The sequence below is a fragment of the Brachycentrus maculatus genome, unplaced genomic scaffold, assembly GCF_059751285.1.
Source record: "Brachycentrus maculatus isolate JH-2025_06_01 unplaced genomic scaffold, ASM5975128v1 h1tg000222l, whole genome shotgun sequence".
Classification (NCBI taxonomy): Eukaryota; Metazoa; Arthropoda; class Insecta; order Trichoptera; family Brachycentridae; genus Brachycentrus; species Brachycentrus maculatus.
In genome coordinates this window covers 408,742-421,962 of record NW_028280973.1, presented here as the reverse complement: position 1 = coordinate 421,962, position 13,221 = coordinate 408,742, and the positions used below count along the sequence as shown (strand labels likewise).

The 13,221-nt window shown below is 36.4% G+C and overlaps 1 protein-coding gene across 1 annotated transcript; it reads left to right on the top strand.

Moving 5' to 3' along the window:
• The first annotated feature begins 3,188 nt into the window (after positions 1 to 3,188).
• Positions 3,189 to 12,342, top strand: Ski6 (exosome complex component Ski6). The gene is made up of 6 exons (XM_088264263.1): positions 3,189 to 3,558; positions 3,843 to 3,918; positions 6,022 to 6,158; positions 7,874 to 8,069; positions 9,579 to 9,673; positions 10,571 to 12,342. Exons 1-6 carry the CDS (start codon positions 3,391 to 3,393, stop codon positions 10,658 to 10,660), a joined length of 762 nt encoding a protein of 253 aa, XP_088120389.1. The 5' UTR covers positions 3,189 to 3,390; the 3' UTR covers positions 10,661 to 12,342.
• The last annotated feature ends 879 nt before the right edge of the window (positions 12,343 to 13,221 follow it).

Sequence of the window (13,221 nt, the reverse complement as noted above, 5' to 3'; positions counted from 1 at the left end):
GATAGATGACGGTTTATATTTATAGGCGCAAGTTAATTAGTTGAGACTCATCATCATTACTTTCTTCTAGGGGGTTCTTCTGGCCCTATGACGTCACGTGCCCAATACTAACTTGAGGGGATCACATCTTAAAAATGTCGTAAATTTATAAATCCTCGTGAAGAATAAGGAATAGCGTCGTCGCCCCGTGATAAAGAACGACTGGAGACTAGTGATGCCAGTAACCGATCATTTTAATAAAATAATCCGGTTAAATCGATAAATACATATAGCTCACTCCTTTCAAGAACATCATAAATCAAAAATCGTCAATTTTTAGTTGTGCATGTTTTCAGAATGCCCATAAAATGTACTATATCCCAGCAAAAGAGGCATATTTTAACTTAATATTTACCCGCTACAGGGCAGAAAATGTTGTTTTTGCATTTGAAGAAAAGGTATTGTTTAATTCCTTTTTTGAATATACTTAATATTTTTCAAATGGAGAAAAAACATTCAGGTTTTAAAAGATTTATATTATCCACTGACACTTCGTGATGGAATTGCATTTTAATATATTATTAGATTAAAACCAGTATTTTTAGCTTTTCACTTTATTTTTATTTGACCAGCGACCGGGTTTCGTCGTTACCGACATCCTGATGATGTCGGTAACGACGAAACCCGATCGCTGGTCAAATAAAAATAAAGTGGAAAAGCTAAAAATATTGGTTTTAATCTAAAAATATACTTCAGGTTTTACCTAAAAAGATCTGTTACACAGTAAAAAGATCAATAAGTGACTTGATATTTATTTTTAATACATTCTGAAACTTTAAAAACGTGCTCCTGAAAAATCAAGTTTTTTGATTTATGACGTTGTTGAAAGAAGTGAGCAATATGTCAGTTAATCATTAAATTAATCTGTTTTTTTTACTGAGTAATCCACGAGGACTCTTGTTCCTTCCTGATGATGATGTCGGTAACGACGAAACCCGATCGCTGGTCAAATAAAAATAAAGTGGAAAAGCTAAAAATATTGGTTTTAATCTAAGAATATACTTCAGGTTTTACCTAAAAAGATCTGTTGCACAGTAAAAAGATCAATAAGTGACTTGATATTTATTTTTAATACATTCTGAAACTTTAAAAACGTGCTCCTGAAAAATCAAGTTTTTTGATTTATGACGTTGTTGAAAGAAGTGAGCAATATGTCAGTTAATCATTAAATTAATCTGTTTAATCCACGAAGACTCTTGTTCCTTCTCAAATGAAAAATTTTAGAAAATGGACTTTTAAATCAATAATTGGAATATATTTGATGGGATGAAGATAAAGTGAAGAAGCTCAGGGTAAAGATAATTAATGTATATGTGAACGGAAACTGAGAAGGAAAAGAAAGTGATATGATAGAGAAGGGATAATGCCAGCAAGGCTATGCCAATTGGGGTAGCATACCTGTACTCGTACAAACTTGTGTAAACTACCGTGAAAGTGTACAAGTCCCTGTGGGATGATATGTATAATATGTTTATTACTATACTGTTAAATTTTAGAAAAAAATTATTCAACTCATTTTTTGCAATTTTTATCTCTAATTCTGAATCGAAAAATATCTTAGGATAAAACATACATATATTATAATTTATAATCGGTATTTTTTCTTTGTTACGTAAATGTTTTTATTTAATAAGTAAGTAATTCCCTAACCGGTTATAAAGTCAGAACATTGGCACAAGTCGGTTAAGACCGTCACTACGGTAGACTGGAGACTCCATTCAATAAAAGGAGGGTTTATCTTCCCCCGTAAATATATTATTCTCCATTCGCCTCTGATCCGCCAATCGAAATGAAATCGACTAAATCCTCAGCCTTGTAAATCCGCTATTGTCGTGAGAAGAGTGCTTATTAAATAAATCTATCAGGTATCTGCAGAACTACGTTTTACGTCAGTGTTTAGAGATAATCTTGATTTTAACTTGGTAACAAAGCCTGTTCTCTCCCATATTTGCCTACTTTTCTTCCTCCATTTTCCTTTCCATGTGGCAGAAATTAGCCATTTTACGTTGGAGACCTTGTTAGAATAAAAGAGGTGTTGGAAGACCCCAAAAGAGATGGTCAACCAGCAAAACAGCAACCGACCATAGTAAATGGAAAGAAGGGAAAAAGGCCTATATCACTTATTAAACTTTCACCCAAAATGCGATTTTGAATAATGTGGTTGACAGCCATGGGTAGAATGGTAAATGTTGCACAGGGTATATTGACATCTTAAACCAGCCCATGACAATTCGTAAGCAATATTTTTTTAAGGAATAACCCTCAAAGACTCTATTTTAGAGGCTTGTCGGCAAGTAGGATAATTAAAAAAGGGAAAGTATATGTGAAAAATTCACTACAAACACCCATACTAATTGAAAATGAATATTTCCTCGATTAATTTTGCAATTGGCGGGAATCGAACCGGCAACGCCAGTTTCGTAGTCGAGCGTTTAACCGACTACGCAACATCGCCTGTATTAACACCCAAACTTCTTTATTCTCATCTCAATAAACTTCATCGTCATCTTTATTTTGAAATCAAATTACTCCTATTAAGGCCGAGATCTCGAACGCTCAAATTACAACACGTTCAGCCGCGCTGATTGCTAGATCTCACTCTGTGTTCGATTTTTTATAGAATGTATCTTGGAATATTACTTTTTTTAGAATATTTATTGAGAAAATATATTTTTAATTCTTACCTTTTAATAACTTTTTTTTCAAAACCATATATTTATTTCAAAGAAAAACTAATTTCTTGTTTGAAGAAAAAAAATACTTCAAATGTTATCTACGTTTATAAAAATTAAATTGAGATTTATCGTATATTGCTTAAATTGTACTTGAGATACAACAAACGCAGTAACTCGTTTATCTGATAAACATGATTTCGTTTTGATGTAATGCCTGACATCTGTGTGAAATTCTCAAAAAGTAATTGAAATTCAAATCTATCTAATAAGCAAACCTTTTCTACCTTAATATTTATTATTACATATTTTCAAAATGTGTTCAATGTAAGCTAACGAAAAATATATCATACCAAAGAAGTTAATACTTTTGAGTTTTATGTTGTTATGCATTACGAAATGATTTTTTTATGCAAGTAGGTAGGAGTTGAATGATTTATTTATATTTTTGTATAATCCATACCAATTTTTTATGGCAATACTGCCAGGAATATGAGCACATTTGGTATGTTCGTTATTGCGCTAAAATTCAACTTATTTTACTCCGACGTCAGAACTTAGAGCCAATGAAATAAGTCATCAACACTGCGTATATATAGGTGTCCTTTTCCTTTTCCGCCGGCACCGCCATTTGTTATTTGTATACAGTTTTGCTTCCACGCTTTTTATAGTTTTGATAATGAACCGCGATTTGTTATCGGAACAAGGATTGCGAATAGATGGCAGAAGGCCTAAAGAATTACGTCGTATTAAGTGCAAATTAGGAGTATTTAATCAACCAGATGGAAGCGCATATTTGGAGCAAGGAAATACTAAAGTTCTAGTAGCAGTCTACGGACCCCATCAGGTACTTTTATAGGTTAATTTCATGTTTCGTTTCTAACTGAAATAATCCTTTTGTACTATGATATTTAACTTTCATTACATTTATAACTATTTTCATCGAGTAATCTATGTAAGTTCTCCACGGTTGTTTCTACTTCGTGGAATATAATATTTTCGCCGGCGATATTTCGTTCTCCATAATCATCAGAACGCGTGCATTTTCGAGCAAAAATATTTGCACTTACAGGATAGTTTGGATGTTTGGTTCCAAAAAGGAATTGAAATAAAATTTGTTTACATTTTCAGTGCACCGGGAAAATAAAGGGGTCCCCAGACGCGGTCATAGTAAATTGTCAATACAGCATGGCTACTTTTTCAACAGGTTAGTTTATCGTTACATTTATTTACGAAAAATTGTCACGTAGGTTTCAAATTATATATTTAATGCATAATTAAAATGGAGGTGAAATTGAAAACAGGTAGTCTCGTAAATTTTTATTTTAAATCTATTGACATAAGTAGTTATTATCGTTCATAAATATTTTTGTTCTTGACAAAGCATTAAAGACCACCATTTTGTCTGCAATTCGCTAATTTGATTTGCGATTTTTTTTTAGTATTTCAATAAGGTACTCCTATAGTTCATTAAGGTGGTGAGGACATTTGGAGCGAATGGATAGTGAGAGAATGACTAAGAAATTGTATGTGGCGAATGTGAGCGGGAAAACTGAACTTGGACGGCTGAAAAAGACAACCAAGATGATGTCAAAAGTCTGCGTAATAGGAGGGCACGTATGACTAGATGTATAGATGTGAAGGAAGCGAAGAGTGTATGTCAGGACAGAAGAGTGTGGTATTCCATCCTCTGCCTATCCCTGCGGAGAAACAGCTTGATGTTAGTAGTAGTAGTAGACTCCTATAAATTAGCAGTGGTGCAAATAATTTTATGATGCTATGATTTCTTATATTGTGGGTATACTGGCAAAAAAAAATAACTAGAAAATATTTACTGTAACTGCAGACAGTCGGTAGAATTCCATATTGAATTGTTGGGTAATATATCCAAAATAAAACAAGGTTTGTTGGATTGAATTTTACATTTATTTATGTATATGTTAATACGTGACGCGTTTCGTCTTCTTAGGACATTATCAAACACGTGTTCGATAATGTCCTAAAAATTAACATACACACACACACACATATTAACATATACATAAATAAATGTAGAATTCAATCCAACTAACCTTGTTTTATTTTGGATATATTACCCAACAACTAGAAAATATTCAGTTTTAACTAAATGATGCAAATTGTAAAATTTTCAACTTCTATAAACTGGCAAAATACACTAAGCCGTTTGAAATGTCATATTTGTGGGGTTTTAAAAGTAAATTTAACTTGAAGTTTAAGTTAGTAGGTATTTTATTAAGGCTAATTAATTTTATTAAAGCTTTAAATAACAGGGGTTATTCAAACAGGGTTTTTAGAGTTGACGTTTTTTGCCAGTATACCCACGATAATTTTGCATAAAGGAACATTTCTCATTCAATTTTATAGCGGCTCAAGCTACATTTATTAATGCATTATTGGAATACGTATTTGAAATTGAATGTTATTGTACTCAATATTATTAATATTTAAAGCATTTACTTTGTGGTTAGTCATTTTTACTTATTTTTTACAATAATGTTCATAATGTTAGTATAGTATATAACCACTCACCGAGATTTTTATGTCTACCGGTTTCGAGAGACGTACCCGTCTCTTTATCAGGACAAAATGTTATCACAAATGTAGTTTTAAATGTGTGAATAGTGCTATAGTACGGCTGTCCAAACTCAAAACACAGTAAGGGACCTTTCTTTTTAGTACGTTTTTTTGCATTTTTGGACTAAGTAGATTCTTATTATTTTTTTATATCTCATCAAAGGTGAAGAAGAATATGAAAGTCTGGGCATTTACGGGGCTGACAGCCGTCATAGGCTTTATGGTTTAAGTGATCACTTTACACATGTGCAACATTCACCAACTCTACCCATTATTGACTACCACACTACTCAAATTCTTGGAAGTTCTATGTACATGAACCAATTTTGAAACATTATTCTTGAATCACTATAACTTCACTAGAGACATCTATTGGTGAGATGAAAAGAAGCTGTTTATTAAGCAGAAACTCTTATATTAGTATGTGAGGTCCGAATCCTGGATTATAATCACACACACGAGAAACGCCAGAAAATACCATTTTCATTTTTTATTATATAAGCTTATAATTTTACCAGATAATTTATTCAAAACATTTAACATATTCTTCTTCATCTTTGATGAGATGTCAAAAAATAATAGGAAAATAACTCCTGCAATTGAAGATAATCCAGATTTTGTGAACAAGTATTTGGACACAGTCAAAATGTTGGTTTTATACTAATATTACTAACATTATTGTAAAAAAATGTAACGTTGAATGTTATATCCGCAGGTGAACGCAAGAACCGCCCCCGGGGGGACAGGAAATCCCAGGAGATGTCTCTACACTTGAAGCAAGCTCTCTCAGCGGCTATCAAGACCGAACTCTACCCGTACTCGCAGATAGACATCTACGTTGAAGTTCTACAGGTTAGATATGCTCGTCTCCCAGGGGACCAACAATGAAGTGGAGATATCTCAAGGAGCTTGGTACTTAGTTACCAGCTAATTCAATGGCCAGAGTAATTCATCCCTTTTATTTTATAAATACAAATGTGTAAAATGGTAATATGTGCTGCAGAAAGAGCTGCTGGACTGGAAGGATTAGTATTATTGGAGGAAACTATTTTATGAGGAAAAAGCCGTTTGCTTCAAAACCAGTCAATATCGTAATTAAAGTATGTGTATATAAATATATATATGTATATAAATATATATATGTATATAAATATATATATATATGTATATAAATATATATATGTATATAAATATATATATATATGTATATAAATATATATATGTATATAAATATATATATATATATATATATATATATATATATATATATATATATATATATATATATATATATATATATATATCCTGTAACGCTGAGATAGGTACCGCGTTATTAGATGGGACGTTGTAGGGAAGTTAATTTTTTTAATTGTTTTTCAATTTTAAATGACTTGAATGAAATTTAAAATGAGTAAAACATTAACCCCTTATAAATTTCCTTAAGATAAAGGGGTACCTATTTTAATATAATATGGGGGTTTGCTGTACGTACTTATATATGTATATGTGCATGGTGTCATTCAAACACAACCTTAAGGATCAAAAAACATCTAACGGCGATAACACACACCAGACGCCAAATAGTGATTGCAAATCCCAGGAAAACATTCCTTAGAACAATGGCTGGGTATCGAATAGCGTCTGGAGATAACGCATTGTCTGGGCAGAAACAAATTATCTACTATCTCAGTCCTCTACCGCGGCTAGGATTGTAGTTGAATGCCAGCAACGCGGCCACTATGTTAACACATCGTGTGGAGACACTCTGTGTGGACGTTTTTGTCGACTGTCGGTTATTGGCGGGAAACAGCAATATACGGGTTTGTTATCAACGTAAAAGGCGTTGAAGGGTAATTTGCTACTTGGGTGCTAGGCGACAGTCTCGACGTTATTTGAGATGCCTTGTCTGATACGGGTTTGTTATCAACCGTTGAAGGGTAATTTGCTACTTGGGTGCTAGGCGACAGTCTGTCGACGTTATTTGAGATGCCTTGTCTGATACGGGTTTGTTATCAACCGTTGAAGGGTAATTTGCTACTTGGGTGCTAGGCGACAGTCTGTCGACGTTATTTGAGATGCCTTGTCTGAATTGGCTAGTGTGCCGCTTGTAAAGGCGTCGCCAGAAATCTTCAGAGTTTTTATGCGATCTCAATCTCCAGTTTAGTTTGAGTCATTTCACGTATTGGACTATTTTTCATACCGCTCGCAGTGTTTTTTTTACTGTTTGGTATTTTATTATTTGAATATATTAGCATTGTATAGGGAATGATACCTCGAGGGGAGGACTATTCTTTAGAGTTTACAATGCTTCTAAAATTGTGAAATACGGAATTCTTAATTAAAAATTATAATTTATTTTTGATGATCAAATGTCATATATGATTTCTTTGAAAATTTCAATCGAAAATATTATTTGCTTTAGAAATTGTGTCAATTTTAAGAAAGCGATGTATTTTTGCGCTAATTGCGAAAAACGTCCGCTATAGGCTAGAGTCTATTGTTCAAAGCGCCCGACTACAATGTGTTAATTACGTGAATAAATCCAACTTATCTCTCCTCGCTTGCAGGCGTCGGGTGGCAACTACTGCGCGTGCGTGAACGCGGCCACGCTGGCGCTGGTGGACGCGGGCGTGCCGCTGCGGGAGCTGGTGAGCGCGTGCACGGCCAGCCTGGAGCCGGGCGGCACCCCGCTGCTGGACGTGTCCCACCTGGAGGAGACACTCGGCGGCGCCTGCCTCACCGTGGCCTGCCTGCCCACCAGCGGTGAGTCACTACTCTTCCTCACACTCTCTCCTACCCGGGAATATGTATCTACTACAATTTGACTCTGTGTGGACGTGGAGCAATTGGATAGCGAGAGAATGACTAAGAAAATATTCGCTCACTCCTTTCAAGAACGTCATATATCAAAAATCTACAATTTTCAGTTGTGCATGTTTTCGAAATGCCCAGAAAATGTACTATATCCCAGCAAAAATGGCATAGTTTTAACTTCATATTTACCCGCTACAGGTCAGAAAGTGTTGTTTTTGCATTTTGAAGAAAAGGTATTGTTTAATTATTTTTTTAAATATATTAAATATTTTTCAAATGTAGAAAAAACCTTCAAGTTTTACCTAAAAAGATCTGTTGCATAGTAAGTGGCTTGATATTTATTTTTAATACATTATATTATATTTTTAAAATTTAATAACGTTCTCCTGAAAAATCAAGTTTTTGATTTATGACGTTCTTGAAAGGAGTGAGCGATAAGTGGCGAATGTGAGCGGGAAAACATAACGAGCACGGCCGAAAAAAACTCGGCATGCTCGGATCAATCAGAACCTAAAATCCGGTGGTGTCAAAAGTCTGCGTAATCGGAGGGCATACTTAACTAGATGTACGGATGTGAAGGAGGCGATGAGTGTATGTCAAGACAGAAGAGTGTGGCGTTCCATCCTTTCTGCCTACCCCTGCTGATAAATATTTTATGAAAAGCGTGTTGTTTAAGAAATATGCCACAATTTATACATTCGTGTTATATAAAATAGTGTTACATAAAACCGTGCTTTATGAGGCCCAAGTCTTCTTCTTATTGTAGGCCTCGCGGCCTGTTTTTAAGAGGGATTAGCCTCCTGTGATGTCGATTCCCAGCTATCGACCCATCCCTTTGGTGGTCTACCCGGGAGTCGTCTACCATGGGGTTAGCCGTACAGTGCGATGTGGGGGAGTCTGGATGGTTCCATTCTCCTCACATGCGCGTACCATTATCTCCTTCGTTGCCTTCCCTACCTAACGACATCTTCGATCTCGCATTTACTGATCCTGGCATTTCTTATTCTATCTCGAAGACTCTTGCCTGATATGCTTCTTAGAGTCTTCATTTCTGACATTCTAAGCGCGTTTTTTGTGGCAACGGTGTCTGCTCTACTTTGGATTCCATACGTCACGATGGGTCGGACACAAGTTTTGTAGATCTTGATTTTGCTGCCGATCTTCATCTCAGGGTTTTTCCACATAGCATTTTTCAGGCATCCTGTGATGGCTGCAGCTTTGTTCACTTGCCCCATCACTTGGCATCGCAGATCCGTTTGACCACACAGGTCCACACCCAGCTATTTAAACTTTTTCACCTGCTCTACCAAGACGCCATCCACAGACATGCTACATCCACCACCACGCTCTTGGTCTTTATAGCGGATATAGCCGTATTGAATTTTGAGGCCCAAGTGTATATGTATTATTGTTTTAATTTTGTTCAGTGTTGTAATAAATGAATTTGTAATGTTTCAGGAAATATAGCTCTTCTGTCCATGTCACAGCGGTTCCACATGGACCACCTGCCCAAGGTGCTGGAGACTGCTATCCAGGGCTGCAGGGACATTCAGGTGGGTGACTAGTCGTGTCTCAACTGCAATCCTAGCTATATGCTTCTTCATCTTCTGCTGAATGCTGAGTAAAGATAAATAAGTATATTTGATAAATACCAAATAATAAAAGGTCACATGACGTCACCCAAAATGAAGGGGTCGTAGGCGAACTCAAATAAAGTAGAGTGAAAAAAATCACATGTATTTACTTGAACCCCCACCTGGGAATCGAACCCGGGACCTCCAGTATGGTAGCCAAGTGTGCAGACTATTAGACTATGGAGGTGGACGCTATATACAGCCATGTCCAACCACCAATCAACTTTACTGATACTAAACAGCATTTGCCGTACATGATCGTTATTTAAAATAAAGCTTTACCCCTGATTTGTGTAACATTTCATCTAATCAAAGTATAAATCTTTTCGTCCGGCTCCGTGGAGTAATGGTTAGCGCGTTTAACTACCGTACTGGAGGGTTCATGTTTCATCTCAGGTGGTGGGTGAAAATAAATATTGGTGATTTTACACTCCAATATTTATTTAATATTTACCTGGACTCATCGAAGCGCAGGAATGATAACCTTGCCTTCATGTAAGTAACAATCAAGATAACACTGCATCAATACAATGCAGTGCCCTATGCACCATTGGATGCGGATAAGGATTAGAAAGAAAAATCCACCAATGGGATATAAAACAGATACTGCTAAAGCATGCATGCGTATTGGCATTTATGAGATGTCTTACTAATAATTTAGACACACTTTTAAAAAAAATAATCTGATGGATTTTTTTACTCTCATAAGCTTAAGAAATTCCTGTAAGTAGCTCAAGTTGCAATACCACTGATAATTTTAATGTTACCTCTGGTTCTTTTAGCCGTTTCACTAGCAAAAATTGTTATTCTTTACAGGCCATCTTGGACCAAGCGATACGGCAACATTTAGCCGAAGTCGGATCATCTGTCGGGTGGGGGGTCCAGTCCAAGCTGCCCGTGGAATAGGAATCTCCTCCGAGAAGTAGGAACAAACAACGCTTATTCAGAAAGCTCTTAGCTGCATATACGAAGGCGATTTAAAAAAAATAAGGTCAAAATCACATTTCTCAACTGGAGATACATCATCCGAAAGCTCGAAGCTTGTCTATTTTTCTATATAGTCTCCTTCCTGTTGGATGACCTTCCGGATTAGCCACATCGCATAGAAATTGTGTGAAAAAGTGACTGCTTCCTACACTTCCTCATCAGACCAAAACTTCTGGCCTATCGGGTGTTCTTTAAGCGTTCTCCAGCTTATGAGGGGAAACCTGAGATAGTTATCTGGAACAGAGATTGACTCTCTGCAGTACAACTGGGTTTACCGTCATACTGCGGATCAGACGGAAGAAATGCGTGGCTAAGTCTGCATCCTTAGTCTGAAGGAAGCAAGCGTGGATAATAGATTGTTGGATGAGAGGGTGTTAAGGCTAAGGAACAGGAGAGCTGAGCGGTAGCTGAGCTTTCGATAGACCTCGAACTGGTGCCATTCGGTAGTGAGGAAACTGAGGAACACAGTGCTGTTGGATTTCGCCCGGCACTGTTTGTCGTGGCGTTGTTGGAGACCTTATTTTTTTAATCGCCGTCGTAACTGCAACATACCGTCTGACCATTTTTGATGATGATCTATACATTTTTGATGATGATCTATACATCATATATACCTCCAGCACTGTGTAAATCATCACAGTGCTGGAGAAATTTTGTCTGCGATAGTTTTGGGACAAAATTAGGGTTTTCTGTAATATGCCATGAATGCTTGCAACAACAAAAAAATATCGGTATCTGGAATTTCTATTCAGTATAATTCGACCCTTACACACCGAACAATTAACCTGTTAACCGGAAAAATCCTTTTTCAATTACACAACCCACAATAGGCGCGCATTTTTGCATTATTTGTCATTATTATGTTTGCTTAAAATTAATCAAAAGACAATGAAACATATTTTTTCCTTTATTTACGTATGAAAACGTAAAGATAAATAAACAATTACAACAAAAATAAACCGAAGTACAAAAAGAAAAATTAAATACAGAATTAAAAAATGTTCTAAAAATATATTTGTTGCTTTTATCCACTTCGGTGGATACTAAATAAAAAATATTCTGCAAAAGAAATATTGAATGCAATAGAAATATATTTAAAAAAAAAAACTGATTATAATATGAAAGTGTACATACACGTCAGCGCTTACCAAATACACGTGCACCCCACACGATTGCGAAGCGCAACTGGTTTGCTCTGTATCTTAAATTCCATGACTCACGCACCATTCAAAAAAATCCCGCCCGTTGAAAGGAACAACATATATTTTCAGGACATTTCTATATTTCCTGCCCGTACGATACACAAATAAGTCATGCTCGGTTAACAGGTTAAGTACGCACCATTATAAACAATACACATGCACAGATTTGAAAGACGCCACCGCTAATAAAAATAGGTATAAAGACAAGAGTGGACCATAAACCTTCACAACTGTACATTTATATTATTAAATAGTAATCGTTTTTAAGTTATTGAAAGAAAGCATTGAAATCATGTACCTGTATTACAGACCAACAAAATGTTATTCCAATTAAACATTGTAACAATCGCTATATTAAAGGACATCTAAATAGAAGTAGATACATTATGTACACATTAATGCACAATATGAGTCCAGAGTATCTAGTGAAATTGTGCGCATTCCGCCCATAGATCAGCTACAACTGCCACGGGTAAAATGTTCTTGCCAGTTCACAACCGATAAGATAAATTAAGCCCAATGGCATGAAATATTCTTCCGCCATTAGTTGGAAACAGTGAGAAGATTTTTAGAATAAATCTAAAAGCGCATATGTTTGCTAAATCATTGATGCTCTGCGTCACATTCAGTGATCACCCGGCGGCATCCTTGTGTTTGGCTGATGAGGTCATCCTGCGATTCCCAAGTGAATCGCGTATTCACCGCACTGCTTCTTTTCATTGAGACTCCCAGCCTGCAGAACTCCGTCCGCGGAGTCATTCCCCTTCCAATTGGCACATCCGTAAGTAACCGCTACCAGTGGGATTACCGCGGTCATCAGACCGTCTTCTCAAAGCACTGGGTCCCCGATCGCAACCATGCTGGACGCGTTATCGAGGCCGATCAGCATCGCAGCCTGATACCTGCCCGGTCTGTTTGCCGTTCTTGTGCGGAACATTCATATCTTTGATGGTACGCACCTTGATTCCATTCGCAAAGACAGTAAAAATGTTGATCGAGCAAAAATTATAAAGGATAGTGTACACATATGTGCGAACTGATGGGTAGACGGCTTGCAACTCTGTATCTGGCTTTGATGGGTGCTGACTTTAGTGATTACCGGTTCTTCCCAAAACTGCTTAGCAGAATAGGGAACTTGACCGGGAAAGCTTCAGCTTGTACCTTAGAAAAACTGTTGATTAAGCAAAAATTATAAAGTATAGCGAAACTCTATGTGTCGTGCTGACTTGAGTTATTACCGGTTCCTCCCGAAACTGCTTAGCTGAATGGGAGCTTGAC

What these genes read in the sequence shown, in the direction of transcription:
- Ski6 (XM_088264263.1), top strand. Translation starts at nt 3,391, where the DNA reads ATGAACCGCGATTTGTTATCGGAACAAGGATTGCGAATAGATGGCAGA. An exon ending in CAGTCTACGGACCCCATCAG is followed by an intron (nt 3,559 to 3,842) that starts GTACTTTTATAG and finishes TTACATTTTCAG; the next exon opens with TGCACCGGGAAAATAAAGGG. An exon ending in AGGGCTGCAGGGACATTCAG is followed by an intron (nt 9,674 to 10,570) that starts GTGGGTGACTAG and finishes TATTCTTTACAG; the next exon opens with GCCATCTTGGACCAAGCGAT.